Below are 14,953 nucleotides of genomic sequence, written 5' to 3'. Positions count from 1 at the left end.
CTTTATGTTGACATTCATTATTTCAGAAATCCATCTGGAATTTGGATGGGCATGTTTTGAAGCAAAAGGGCCTGGAAACCACAAAGCGGGGATGTCTTGAAACAAAGGTTTCTGTGGTTTGTCTGTCTCTTGTGGTCAACAACAACTCTCAGAACCAAAGAGATGGGTCTGATGTCTGTCATTTTAGTTTATGCTGTAATTATTATTCCAGTTTAGACGTTTTCATTGCGTATAGTTTTGTTCTAATATGGTATAGGACTTACGGTTTATGTGTTGTTTTAACAAAGTGCGTTATATAATCAAAAATCGTATATAGAATCTTGAATATGGAATTACATGTATTTGCAAGACCATTCAAATGCAGCAATACAACACATAAAATAACAGGACCATATTTAAATACATTTGCATATAGCATATTTATGGTGATTTACACTTTCTAAAGATCACACAAGTGCACATCATGTTAAAATATAAGTGCAGGAACTTAGCCAAACTGTCTGCATACAAAAGCTCACTCACTTACATCATACAGGCCTCTATAGTCACACAGAAGACACCTCCCCCTACCAGTTCGACAGCAGTTGTCTCCTGTAACCACCAGGGGGAGTATTATACACCAAAAGGGAACCACAGGGCACAGACACTCAAGAAGCATCAAGATTGTGCGCATCCTGAAATGATGGTCCGTCCCCCTGTGCAAAGTCAACTGGCTATTTGTACATGTTGTTTTAAAACGCATTTGTCATAGTAGGCGATTCTGTCGCCTATTTGTTGAAAATGAGCCCCATGATTTGATGTAATAAATAATAAGAAATACATTTCCTTAATGATCTTTAAATATTGTCTATAGATTAATTCATAACAGGTGGCAAACAAGTATAATTTATAATCGGTTAAGCTATACATATGAAATGCCACAGAATACTCTAGAATTCTACTCAAGGTTCATATTGTAAACTGGTGCATGGACTAATCGCTAGAATTGCTTGTCTACTTGATGAGAGTAGTCTAGTATCTCCTGTTGTGCAATACACAAGGTTGCAACCTCAAATAGCCTATATAAGGAAGTTTCGGTGAGTTTCGCTGTATGTTACTGTAGCTGTACAACAACTGCACGTGTTCAGCTCAACCCAGAAGCCCGTCCCAATCCTTGCATATCCATACCAGCTCAAAGGAGGAGGCGTGGATAGGGCTTTTGTTACCTGCATTAGAATACCTGCAGCTACATGGAAAGAATTTAAGATGTCGTCAAAGGAGAGGAACTGCAACCGATGTGTTACGGCCTCAATACAGACGAGGGGAGGAAAAGGAGAACATTGCACCGGGTGTAAATGTACCTGGCGCACGCAAGAACAAGTGAGAATACATAACTTGTCCTACTTTGATACAAAGGACGAAATATAAGAATGGTTCACTCGAGAACTCATCTTACTCCTCGACCCATCGCTCTCTCATAAGTGTTTTGTTGTCGAACTCTTTAACAACCACGTTTTGGATCACCATCACTCTCCGTCTCACCTGTTACCCGTTGACTATGGATTTTAAACGGATAAAGATTTCAAAGGAGTTTAGATTTGACATTTTGGAAAAGATAAGTTATATCTGCATCTGGAAAGGTTAGGATACTGTAGTGTTGCCAATGTGAACGCAAGAATGACCACTTCATTCTAGTGAATGGCCCGTCCCAGAAGCGGTTATGATCATGCACAGACCCCTCCGAAGGTGGAATTTGTGCTTCTTGTGCTTTGGCATCATCTACTTAAGGCTTGGGTAAGTGTAAATGTAATACTTATATCAACTGCTTATACGTTTATGTTACTTTCTTGTCAGTATTATTATTGTTGTTTTAAATATAACCTGCAACATGCTGAGCCTCATGGGTATTCTGAATGCCCAGCCACATGTATATTCTGAATGCCCATATAAATGCAGTGGTCTTCTGCGGGCGGCAGACGGAACTGCCCTTTTGACCTCACTAACTTTTACAAACAATTTCTGACTTTTACAAACAATCTCAAAAACTCAGTGTGGTGGCAGCCTAATCCATCCTTGTCAGTGTTGAAATGAACCTGACACCCATAGCCATCAAGGGACAACGGCTGGATGTGCGTAAAAGCTGTGCCCATTTTGTTGTTGTTGTTGTTGCGCTTGGCCAAATATTAGATGAATTCATATTCAGTCTCGGTTGTGGTTCATCTGATCAAAGTCTTGTTGTTTTTTGTCGCTCTATAGATCGTTTGACCCCCTCAGCCGGGCTCTGGCTCACTGCGGCATACCTTCATTAATAGAGGCAGCCTGGCTGAGTTGTATTTCCACATTCCACAGCCCAGATGGAGTTTTTACTTGTTTTGCAATAGCTCATCTTGATGTATAAAAAAACAGAGGAATTATATATGCTGTGTGTGTGCAAAAAGAAAAACGGGTATTGTTATTGCATAAATAGAAATGATATTACACAAACGGTTAGATCATTTTGTTTACCTGTCTCTGTTGTAGGTCTGTGTTGTCTGTCTGCACGGTAGCCTACCCTGATGGGTTGGAGTGAATTGATAAGAGTAAAATTATATACGACCAGTACAAAAAAATGTTTTATACACAAAGTATGTAACGTTAGGATATTTCAACAAGAGTCAACCCTTGGACAGCTCAAGGTCCTGTTTTCTTTACCCATACATTTTTCGGGCTAGTGTTCCTCATCATCCATAGCCAGTCGTGGTTATCTAAACAAAAACAACAGGTGTCATCTCCCAGCGCGTTCCATTGGTGGGAGCTCACCTTTCCTTCTCCTACACAAGCCTTAAGTGAAATTGGCCTAACCTCCACAGGTATTCATATCTTAACAGTTCAAATAGGGAGAAAAAAAATCACACCAAGTGAAGCGTGACGAGATATCTCAGGGTTTTATCAAGCCAAACCAGTTAGCTCATTCCCGCCGCGTTCTCCCCCCTTCTTTAGCCTGGGAAAATCTTTCATGATACCCTCTTCACACACAATGACTGGAGTCTACAGGTGACGAGTGACATCACTTTGTGCTGACGCGATGATGCAGACAGAGCCTTTCACTCACCGGGTCCAACACCGAGATCGCCCTGTAGATCCTGTGTTAAAACCGCAGGTTGATGTTTATTGTCATGAATCTTGTCCTAGAAGCAAAACTGAGCGATTTCTCCTTATATAGGCCAAATGGAAAGTCAAAATTGTCGATATTGTAACTTAAATGAACCTTTTGGTCTTAATTTAATGATAGGTTTAGACATTAGGTTTAGCAGTGTGGTTAAGGTTAGGGTTAGGTTTAAAAACGGATTGTATGACTTTGTGGCTGTGCCAGCTAGTGACCACCCTGCAGTGCTGCCTCAAGGACAAGATGAAAAACGCGAACCTGCTTTAAAACCTGCAGTAGCCTGCTAATTTATTGACAGGATAAAGTCATTAATAACACAACATACCAGGTGTTGATTTCTGTGTGGTTACGTATTAGGCTATCCACAACGTTTTTATTTTTTAAGCATTGGATAAAATGTGTGCAAGACCAATTGCTTTATGCACATTACGCACATACGTTTTTTTTGTTGCCTGATGATGTGTTAGTGTGAAGCAGTAGGCCTGAAGATGAAACAGTCAGTGAGTGCGCCAGTGTTTGTTTACTTTTGGGCCTGATTTGATGAATGAAAGGCAGCCCTGTCCAGGGGAGCAGCGGATCACTGTCACCCTATTGTCCTGCTGTGGCGCAGAAGTGGGCGGATAGCAGTGTCTCTCTCTGCCCAATGGCAGCCACGACACTCATGAGTGTGGAGAAAAGCACTTTTCTGCCATCCAAAATCCCTAAAACCATCATCATTCCGTCTCGGGAACCACACTATGTAACAGCCTCTACCGCTGAGAGATGACAGAGCCAATCTCCGCGCCCGCTGCACACTCACGGCCCTGGGACTGGGAGCTAGGAGCTGCATAGCACCGCCACTCAAGCGAGCACCGCAGACGCATCGCACCAACCCGGGTGTGAGCTCTTTGATTTTTGAGCAAAGGGGAACTAAAACGCGCGACATCAAGGATTTAAAGAGGACTCTATCCCACCATTTTTCTCACTCCACCAGAAAGCGGCCATTTGTTCAATGTCATCATGATCATCTTCTCCTCGCGCAGTGTACTACTGTCAGTCTACTATCCACAGATCTTCCTCATACTTACAAGTGGGAGCTACCTGTAAGTTGACTCAATCACCCGAAACCTTAGTTGCCTCACTGGTGTGATTTTGTGTTTGGAGACATACAAAAAATGGATTTCATTTTCGATTATATATACTCTGCTTTAGAATTGTTATTGTTGAATCTTTCTCCGAAATATTACCGCAGGTTGTTGGTTACGGTAGCCCATGTTTATGATGGATGTTTGCTTCACAGTGCACATGCTAGTCTAATCCAAACTGTTTTAATATAAAATATAGCCCACAACATGCTTGACTAGAACTAGTCATTTAAGACAACAAGGCGTTCAGCAAAATGGAGATATTAAACGATTTCGATTATTTATTTTTGTGCACTTGGGTGTGTATTTTACGCACCGACTTTGATGTATTATTTTGTATTTCCCCACATTCGATGATGTTCTAGACGTTACCGTTTAAGATAACTAAATTATTCTCGAAATACATTCATTATCAATGCGTATGCTTCAGGTAGGTAGGGCATCCCTCCGGTCCACGTGGGAAACAACGGATGAAGTCGATGTTAATTACCTGACGTCTTATTTTACAGGCCTGTAGTTCGATGTGACACACTACAGTATTTTTTTAAATTTTAAGTTAGGACCCAAATCCTATTTTACAACATTGTAATGACGGTTGGACACGGTTTCATTTGGCCACAGAGTGGCAGAGATGTTCAAGACAATTGAATGAAGAGTGAACGTTATTTCATTATTTCCCCTTTATGAATAGCTTTTACGCATGCGGCGTACCTGTCACAATTTGTGAATAGGGATTATGCTTTATGCGTTACATCACCATAGTATTATGCAGAATTACCAAGTTACAATTTAAAGCCATATCTGGAAAAGTAGCTGTAAAACACCGGTCTATGACACGCACACGATTGACAGTGGTCATGATTGTATCATTGAATTAAAATAAGGAGTTGCTCACGCAGGAGAACGTTTTATTTTTTCCTTAAAAATAATTACCGAACCATACGTTGTATCCATCCCCGTGCTGGAGACCCCAAACTTAATGTTAAAATAGATGCGGTTTATGGTTGCAGTTAAACGTGGCTATGATCTATGTTTAGTAGCCTATTCGTTTGCACATTATAAACTACATATATCATTTTGTTTTCATAATTTAAACATGCTTTATTACATTACAGTACCGCAAATGAAATAGGTTTTTAGGGATGAGGATGATTTTAAAGTGGAATAAGAAACACGGAGGAATGTGACCCCCATCCTCCACAGTGTTCCTTCCTCTCTCATTACATGTGCAGCTAAATGCGTGTTAATCTAACAGTGAAATTCGGTTAACTATATGGGTGGCAAATGACTCATCCTCAGACAGAGGTATTAGTCAGAACACGCTGTCATTCCATGAAGAAATATGCAAATGTTAAGGTGAATCGTGCCTTTAAAGTTGTGTTTATTGCACCACCTCACCAAATATGATCAGTATAAGGTTTTTAAAATGGGGGAACTTTAGAAATACGTTTTCGATGTCCATATTAAACCCTAGTAACATCAAAGTGGAATAAGACATTTCATATGAAAACAAGCTGCACTGTTAATTTGTTTAACTTGCCCACAGATTTGCTATAACCTACATATATAACACAAATACATACAAGGGTGTTAGACTGGACAGTCAAGATTTAAAATCTTTTCACTGCAGAAAGATTTGTTTTGACTTAAAGTAAATATTATGAATTGATATCATATCTTTAGTTTAGACAAATCTTGTAGATTTGTTTCGTTTTCACAATTGCTATTTTGGCAAATTTGCCCAAGAAGCAATTCTGACAAATCTCACCAAATAAATCCACTTGAATGACCTGCATCTTGAGACAATTGTGGCTGAGATATTTTTCAGTGAAACATACCTGTGAGCTTAATTCTGTGTCACATCAAAGGCATTCGACTGATGGAATAGGTGTGTGTGTGTGTGTGTGTGTGTGTCGGTGTGTAGAACCATGCATCCCTCCCCCTTTACAACACCCTGTCATCGAACCCACCACCTTATAATGTAAGGTTTGGGGGAAGGTTATTTCGCTTTGGTGGCCCGCGTGCACTATAAAATACTGTGGGAATCCCTGGATTTGCTATTGTTAACGTCGCTACATACTATAGCCTATAGCATATGGAGAATAATTGTTTGTAGCTATCATAGATAATATTATTATTATATATATATATGTGTGTATATAATGTGCATTATACTTGTATTAATATACAGCATGGTTACCAATTTACATATTTAGCTTGTTTTCTCCCTTTATATCTGTCTATTGGAGTACTAGCTGTTCCTGGACTGACACTGTGCACACAGAGTCGCCACTAAGCAAACATAATCGCATTTGTGCACTTTGATGCTGCAGGGATTTAACAGCTTAACTGAGGAATGCTCTGTTTTTGCATTGTCTCATGCTTTTGCCAGCCCATGTTAGACAGTGATGCTGGGAATTGGCAGGTGAAAATGGCCAGGCTATGATGATACAGGAGAGTAGTAGCAACATCATCATGTCCTCATGACCATTTTAACAGACAGTGAGCTGCACAGTGACTTGTTGCTGACCGAGGAGATACCCGAGAGTCATTACGGTTGTTGCTGTTGTTGTGGGATATTTAGGATCTATGCACATGATGTGATCCAGAGCGTCTGTGTACATTCCTAGAGCATCAGTTGCAGTGCACCTGACCTCGTGAATAGTAGCATCACACAGTATATGAACCACACATTTAAACCACACGCTCCATGGGGGTTGTTTTACGATAGAGGAAGGTTGGTGGAGCATTTTGATTGTTTTGTTCGGCAGACATCAAGGAACCAGGAGGTTTAAAGAGTTACGTTTAGAGCTCTGTGCTTCACTAATTCTTTGCTTTTATATCTCAATTTCAGGTTTGAACGGATATAAATGGAAAATATACTGTATTTTCAATGACATTTGAGAGCGTTCTAATGGCATTTACCAGACATTTCACCTAATTTTCACCTAATTCTCAATGCCTGGTACTGGTGATTATGTTATCTTTGCAAAGGTCAAAGCATTGGTGAGCCTAATTTATCATATCATTTTGGATATGGAAAGGGGAGAGGTCTATGCTGCGTATGGTGCGGCAGATTTGAAGCAAGAAGGGATGTCTGAATCGTCTCCCTTGAACCATTGAAATCCTTTGCCGTTCCTTTTTGAATTCACTGGACTCAAATGTTTGCATTTTTAAGCATCTTCACAACTTTTGCAAGGATGGAAAGAACTGACACTTACTCACATGACATCCAGAGTACATTCTCCTCTAGTGCAGATGAAGTAGCAAATAGTGTGAATAAGAAAAAGCTCTGTTTTTGCCAAAGATACATGTCACGTTGCAGTTATAGTTTAATTTGAACATGTCATGTCGTTTTGCATTCAAGGTTCATTTTTTGGTCTGGAGACCATTAATGGAGTAAGAGGCATACGCTTTAACCAGCACGAAAATAAAACGCATAGAAAATGTCTGCGCTCACTACTGTAAGTGGCTCTGAATAAGAGTGTAAGTGGCTCTGAATAAGAGTGTAAGTGGCTCTGAATAAGAGTGTAAGTGGCTCTGAATAAGAGTGTAAGTGGCTCTGAATAAGAGTGTAAGTGGCTCTGAATAAGAGTGTAAGTGGCTCTGAATAAAAGTGTAAGTGGCTCTGAATAAGAGTGTAAGTGGCTCTGAATAAGAGTGTAAGTGGCTCGGAATAAGAGTGTAAGTGGCTCTGAATAAGAGTGTAAGTGGCTCTGAATAAGAGTGTAAGTGGCTCTGAATAAGAGTGTAAGTGGCTCTGAATAAGAGTGTAAGTGGCTCTGAATAAGAGTGTAAGTGGCTCTGAATAAGAGTGTAAGTGGCTCGGAATAAGAGTGTAAGTGGCTCTGAATAAGAGTGTAAGTGGCTCTGAATAAGAGTGTCTGCTAAATGACTCAAATGTCAATGTAAGCTGACGCACAAACCAAATTGTTTTAAGGAGGTGTTGACTAACGGAGAGTAAACTATTAAAAGAAAGAAAGATAGAAAGAAAGAAAGACAGCTAATCAACAGAAGAGGAACATGTGAGGTCAACAGTCACTCTTTTTGTTTGTTTGTTGTAAGGGCAGTATGGTTTTGTTCCATAATCCTTTTGAAGGGTAATCCACAAATGCAGTCGACCTCTTTCTCTCCCTCTCTTCTCTCTCTCCCCCTCTCTGTCCTTCTCCCCTCTCTCTCCCCCTCTCTTTCCCTCTCCCCTCTATCCTTCTCTTCCCTCTCTCTCTCTCTCCCTCTCTTCTCTCCCCCTCTCTCTGACCCCCCCCCCCCCCCTTCTCCGCCCTCTCTCTCCCTCTCTGTCATTTTTTTTTGCTGACACACAACTTGCCTGCATCAGCCTGCCCTGCTTGTGGTAAAGCCCTCGGAGGCCCTACGTCATACATCAAAGCTGGCATTCGCCTTTATGCTCTTTTTACTGCTCCTTGTCTACTGACATGTTTGAAAGGCATGTATCTGCAGGGTTTGGATGGCTATAAACACACTGATGGAGAAATAACCCCATTTGTTAAGCCGTCTGTTTTCAGCTACGTGACTCTTCCAAACCCATCCAACATGTGTCACTCCCAAAGTGACGATCAGTAGTAGAAGCTCCATGGTGTCTTGTCATGGGTTAAATGACTGCTTCATCTTCACGCTTGGAGGAACAACACTTCGTCGGGCGTGCAGGAGGGCTGGTGTCGGAAATCTTGCGTACTTGCCAGGCATACCGTGGCATTGCTCTATGTGGATAAATGAAAGAAGTCTCGCACGGGAAATATATGTATAGGCGGTGTGTTATGCCGCATGTGAGCTTTAAACTCACACATATCAAATGAAATAAGGACAGCATAGTTGTGTGACGTCTTGGTTGAGAAGTGAACCATGCCTACATTTGAGAGGCCCAGTTACAAATGGAAGGCACGGTTGTGCCGGCGCGCGGCTTGCCCACGCCCGGAAACAATTCTAACCACGTTACCTAACAATGAACGCAAAATCCCAACTCATTTCTCTACGATCACGAGCCAAACCAACGCGGAGAGGCACATGGTCAGCAAGCAAATAAACACAATGTCACTTTCTGCTTTGGATCTGTTTTACCATACGGTGTAGTTATTATTCAGCTTCACATTGGATAATATGGTTTCAGATGCTCTCTTTGTTTCACCTCTGATCCATGAAATTGTAATATGTTTAGCAAGACAGCACTGAGTGCCTAAGGAATGCTCATCAAGGCTTTGGTTGACTTTAATCCTGGTCTGGAGAGGCCTAAAGTCGATGTAATGTGACTCAAGTCTATGTGTCCTCCAGTACCGCTAACTGACTATGTTTGTGTGTGTGTGTGTGTGTGTGTGTGTGTGTGTGTATGTATGTTTACCTCTCCATCCATAGGGCCCTGTCTTCCGTGGTGGCGTTGGGTGCCAACATCATCTGCAACAAGATCCCTGGGCTGGCCCCTCGCCAACGGGCCATCTGCCAGAGCCGCCCGGACGCCATCATCGTGGTGGGGGAGGGCGCTCAGCTGGGCATCAATGAGTGTCAGTACCAGTTTCGCTACGGCCGGTGGAATTGCTCCGCCCTGGGGGAGAGGACTGTCTTCGGACAGGAGCTGCGAGTAGGTTAGTCTGGGCACCTTGGGAGAATTCGTTGTCTTCTGTACCGTGGACTGACGCTGTAATGTCCACAACTCTGAAAGGCATGTTTGCGGACATAGACCTACTGTAAAGGTGTGGCGCAATACGTTTGCTACATTTGTGGGGAGGCATAAGGCTGACGTTTGAAGAGTTACTTCAAATCTTATTTGCAGGGAGGACTGGATTGCAATGGTAGTCATTGATCATTGTTTTCGGGCAAAGTATTGAAGCTGTGATGTAAAACAGGTTACATTTTGGATTGAGGATGTCACCATCTCCTCCAAATGGTAGCCTGAGAGGAGAACTCAATCCACTACCAAGCCCCGACCACCCAAGCCTCTTCACAAGCCAAACCCAAGCTGCACACATCACAGAGTCAAACATTAACCAACTGCACACAAGAGTCTTTGACTCTCTATTGTATAACAATACACGTTGGCAAACTCAAACTCAAGATGACTTCATATGTTACCGTTACAACAGATTGCAGTCCGATGTGTCCTCATTTCAATTTACACCGTTACATTTCTGCAGCGTGGCTTGATTTCGTTTGACTTATGATTTGCGTTGAACTTCTGGTTAAAAGCATGCCATACATTGCTGGCTGCAGCAAAGTTATGGAAAGGTTACCAGAAGCACCAAAGTCTAATGGGGAAAAAAGTATGGTTGAAAAATGATATAGCAAATGAGGAGACAACTAATGGTATTATTGTAGAGAACTTTGTTGAACAGAAATAGATGGACACATCTGTTGTTAATCTTAGGAAATTGGTTGTGTCCATTGCTTGGTTCACGTGTGTGTGTGTGTGTGTGTGTGTGTGTGTGTGTGTGTGTGTGTGTGTGTGTGTGTGTGTGTGTGTGTGTGTGTGTGTGCGTGTGTGTGTGTGTGTGCGCGCGCGCGTGTACAGACTGTCAGAACAAGCTACAAGCAGACAAACATTTACGGGGCTTTTGTTTGAAACTGAATTCCGCAGACCTCTTTTGTATGGCTTTTTTTTACAGGGACTTTTATACATTTGTTTCATTTAGAAATGTTTGTCGCTGTTAAAGTGCGGTTCGACTATGCATTTAATCCAATAGCTCTGTTAACAATCACTGCTATTTAGGAGCGGCTGACTTCGCTCCAACCCCTCTAAAAGCGTTTCTCTTTGTTGTAAATCTGGCACTTTTGTAATGGATCTCGTCTCATTTTCTTCTGCGTTCAGCATCTCTTATGCACTCCTTTTTTTTCACATTTTCCTTTTTGCTTAGTTTCAGGGAGACGTGAACTGAACAGTACCACATGTCACGCCTTGCTTTATCACTGAGAAATCGATCAGGTCACTGATACTGCATGTGAACTACGTTTATGTTTTTAGAACATTTGTATGAATTATTCAAACTACTTGACTCATGAACCAGCCACATCTCTGGTCAAAGCCTTTAGTTAGTCGTGCGATTTAACTTTAGGCGGATGTTTTCCTCCATCCTACACCCCCGGAGAGAGAGAGAGGGAACCTCTTCTCTAGAGGAGGCAGAGATGAGGCAGCCATACTTTCCTCCATGATACTCACTGACAGCGAAGCCAGGGATGTTTCACTACACTCTCTCAGAGCTACAGCCAGACAGTGGGTACTGGTACTGTAGAGATTGACTCATACTGGTTAGTGATTGGCTGCTGCCATGGCCAATTACCCGTGAGATCAACCGCTCCAGTACTGTAGGCAGAAAGGTCAGTGGATGGATGTGACCATTTATTGAGTATTTATCTCAGGGTTTTATTGTCAATACGCCATAGATTGTTTTTGATACTAATTTGATTTGTGCATGATGAGAGTAGCCGTGTTCTTTAATTATGTTGTATGTATGACAGTAGTGTTGTTCAGTGTGGCATATGAATACACCTCCTCAATAGACAAATGTTACAGTCCGTCTCCTCCCGAATCTGCAAATTCCCACATGATCACAATCAACTGCAAGGAGAAAAGTGCATATTCCACTCCCACTGAAGTTTTTCATTCAAATCCCCCAAATTATGAACACTAAACCTTTCCTATTCTCAATGATCCAGTCTTAGTTTTGGATCGGAGGAGATGCCGTTGTTTTCTGAAGAGTTAAAGATCAGGGAACCACAAGCCTAATGCTTTCTCTCTGCGCTGCTTGCACTTGGAGGGAGTCGGTCAGTTTGGCCGGGTTCCGTGGTATTACATTCGGTTTCCAAGAAAGTACACATTAATAGCTGGGTTATTGAGTAGGACAGAACCCCAAATATCTTGATTCAAGGAAAGATTCTGTTTAAAAAAAGGCCATTCATTTGATATTTATTTCTGTGTTATTATACTGTAAATATAGATATATACTGCATATATATATATATATATATATATATATATCCTTTATCTGCCGATGCTACCGCAGCCTTCCTTGACACTGGCATCTCTGTTAGTTCGATGGGACTTTAAAGGATGGATGGAAACATGGATGGAACCATACTCATTACGGTCACGTCCTTCAACAGTTCCTCTGTTGTGCAAAGAGTCGTTGGCTCTCCTGTTATGCTCTAACTGACACATTGGAGAACAAGGCCATAAACACTGGATGCTGGGTATTAAAATATGTTTGTGTTTCCTCCTCTGGACACAGAAGCTATAGCAATCTCACTCACTCACGTTGTCATGTGCCTTAGCAGAATGATATTGGCACTGCTCTGTACCTTGAGCCCATAAAATGTGGAGTGAATTATCCCGTGCTAACAGAAGTGGGTGTTATTGAGTGGTATATTACCCTCTATTAACAGTAAATAATACAACTGAAGTCAGATCCATCATCAAGGCAGGGAGGGGCTATGGATAGGCGAAGCAGATTGTTGCACTAGGGCTGGTGGGAGACGTGGAAAAGGCCAGGATAAATGGCAAGAGAGTGATACTCAGAAGTAAGGTTTTAATACAGCACTGAATAAAAGTGATGTATGGTGGGGTTGATTACAACCATAATTCCAACCCTAGTTTCTCATAACCTGTGGGAAGTCAACACCTTATCAGTTTTAACACTGCTGTCTACTTTGGCCTGTTGCTCCCTGGTCAGTTAGGATGAAAAATGCCGTCTTCAATTGGAAATAGTTGATGCAATCTCATGTGATATACGGTAGATTGAGGAGAGCATCTACACCAGAGATATCCTGAGCCCCCGAGCCTGAGCACCTTCAGCTTTAACAGCTTTCACAGCCTGAACAGAAGAGTAGAGCACTTGAGGTTAGCGATTATAGTATGAAAATAGACACCTTTCAACGGCTACACTCAGCATCAAAGGCAGACGTAGGCCCCGTCGTATAACTGCCCTGCTCTGGTTACTTTCTGTTTAACTTTCCAACCAGTTTGTCACCATAGTGATTCATGCTTTTCATCTCAAAGAGGTTCTTGTTGTGCTCAGCGGTGAGATATTGCAAAAGTTCAATTACTCTGGCCCCTGGCTCATTGCACAAGAATGGAGAATGGATGCAGGACAGGGGCAGGTGAACCTCTCAGTGCACGACATAGGAATGCTGCTTTCATTTCATACCAACACTAAAAGCCCGGGCTGGGCTGGGGAATCCACTTGTTAGAATCTATTAGAGACTGGAGAACTCAATCTACATCCTACATTTAATGACAAAGCAATGCAGTAGTTGCTTTTCACACAAAAACATCTATTCAATCATCAGAGAGGAGAAGCTGTCAGACTAGCAGGCCGTTCTGCTCTATGGGCCACATTGCATTGCCTCCTGCTCTCGCTGCACCTTTTCTTAGAAGCAGCAGCCTGAAGGCAGCCGACAGACAGACAGGCAGGCAGTGAGTTGAGTTATAGCGCTGAGCCTGACTCCATGAGTACAACTCTGGAGAGAGGCACTCCAAGGCACGACCAGCTAGGAGGCAAACGGACGGCATGAAAAATGCCTAGCAGCTCCAACCGGCTGGTTAGCAAGCGAACGAGAGGTCTGGGGGCTTTTAAAAGAGGAAAAAACTTAACTGGGGTGGAATGTGAGAGCTGGTGGGGGGTATCAGGGAGGGAATGGGGGTGGTTCCGTCTCTATTTCCCACTCGCCTGGGTGCATACAATACAGTATCGTCTCCACTATGAAGCTCTCTCTCACTCCCCCACATCCCCCAGGGAGGTGGGGTGAGGGTTGTAGAGGGGGAGTGCTACTGCTGCCCAGCGGCCGGGCGGCTGGGGTAGGGCCGAGGCAAACAGACGTCTATACAGATAAAAGATGTGGAAGTCAGCAGGTTCATTGGAAGCCACTTGAGAGGAAAGGGTTAGGACAGGCACATACTTGATCAGGAGCTGAAGATGCAAACTACTACTCCCATAAACAGACCAGCTCCCCCGGATCAGACATCAGACAGGGAGGGGGAAGGGTCACAGTCAACAGATCGCCTCGCTCCATAAGTCAGACTGATTAGAGTGTTTTTTTTTTATCTCTGTTTAGAAGTGGGCTGAACAGAGGAAAGGTGAATAATGTTCAAGTTTAGACTTAAACAGGTGACTCGCAAGCAAAATGGTGTACATTTTTGCCACTGGTCAGATGCAGAAGATTCTTCTCAATTTTCTATGTGTTTATGTAAAGGAATGCTGTGCCTGTGCACAGAGCATGCATTTTCTGCAGTATTTTTGGCAAATGTTATGCTAATATCAGCCCGCAGCATAAATGTATAAAATCAGTGATGAGTTGGTTGGGTTTGTCTCTCGTTCCACAATGGAGGTTGTTTTCATGAAAATCATGCTTTTCTACAAGTTGCTCATGCATCTTGTACATTGACAACTCTTGGAAGGAGTGCTATCAGCTATCATCAGTTTGAAGGATTCCACTGTTATACTGTGATGTACTATATGCGATTGAGCTGTCATAGGCTATAGCTAAGCTCAAATAAATAATGTCTTTGTTGGCGATTCAGTCCAAATGAATTCATTGCCATGTAATGTCTCCCAATTATGTCACATTATTTCCTGTGGTCCTGTTAATGAGATAAGATGCTATCATTGAAGTAGCAATACATTTCAGCTGTAGATTTGTTATTCTCGGTCATTTGCGGGTTTTAGTGCCAACAAAGAAAGTATAGCTTTGTCTCATGTACTGTAAT

General features: G+C 42.3%; 1 protein-coding gene across 2 annotated transcripts in view; it reads left to right on the top strand.

Annotated features, from left to right (window-relative positions):
* The first annotated feature begins 1,085 nt into the window (after positions 1-1,085).
* Positions 1,086-14,953, top strand: part of wnt7bb (wingless-type MMTV integration site family, member 7Bb) — a 37,167-nt gene continuing 23,299 nt past the window's right edge. Inside the window, exons 1-2 of one of the 2 annotated variants that reach the window (XM_021567684.2) lie at positions 1,086-1,773; positions 9,616-9,842. In XM_021567684.2, the coding sequence (XP_021423359.1) occupies positions 1,700-1,773; positions 9,616-9,842 (301 nt within the window). In that variant the 5' untranslated portion in view covers positions 1,086-1,699. Of the gene's footprint in view, positions 1,774-3,634; positions 4,207-9,615; positions 9,843-14,953 lie in introns of those variants that run through there. The other variant, XM_021567676.2, reaches the window with a different exon arrangement.

Source organism: Oncorhynchus mykiss, chromosome 2 (genome assembly GCF_013265735.2).
Source record: "Oncorhynchus mykiss isolate Arlee chromosome 2, USDA_OmykA_1.1, whole genome shotgun sequence".
NCBI classification, from domain to species: Eukaryota; Metazoa; Chordata; class Actinopteri; order Salmoniformes; family Salmonidae; genus Oncorhynchus; species Oncorhynchus mykiss.
Note: the sequence above shows the minus strand (reverse complement) of the source record. Positions and strands in the feature narration are given on the sequence as shown.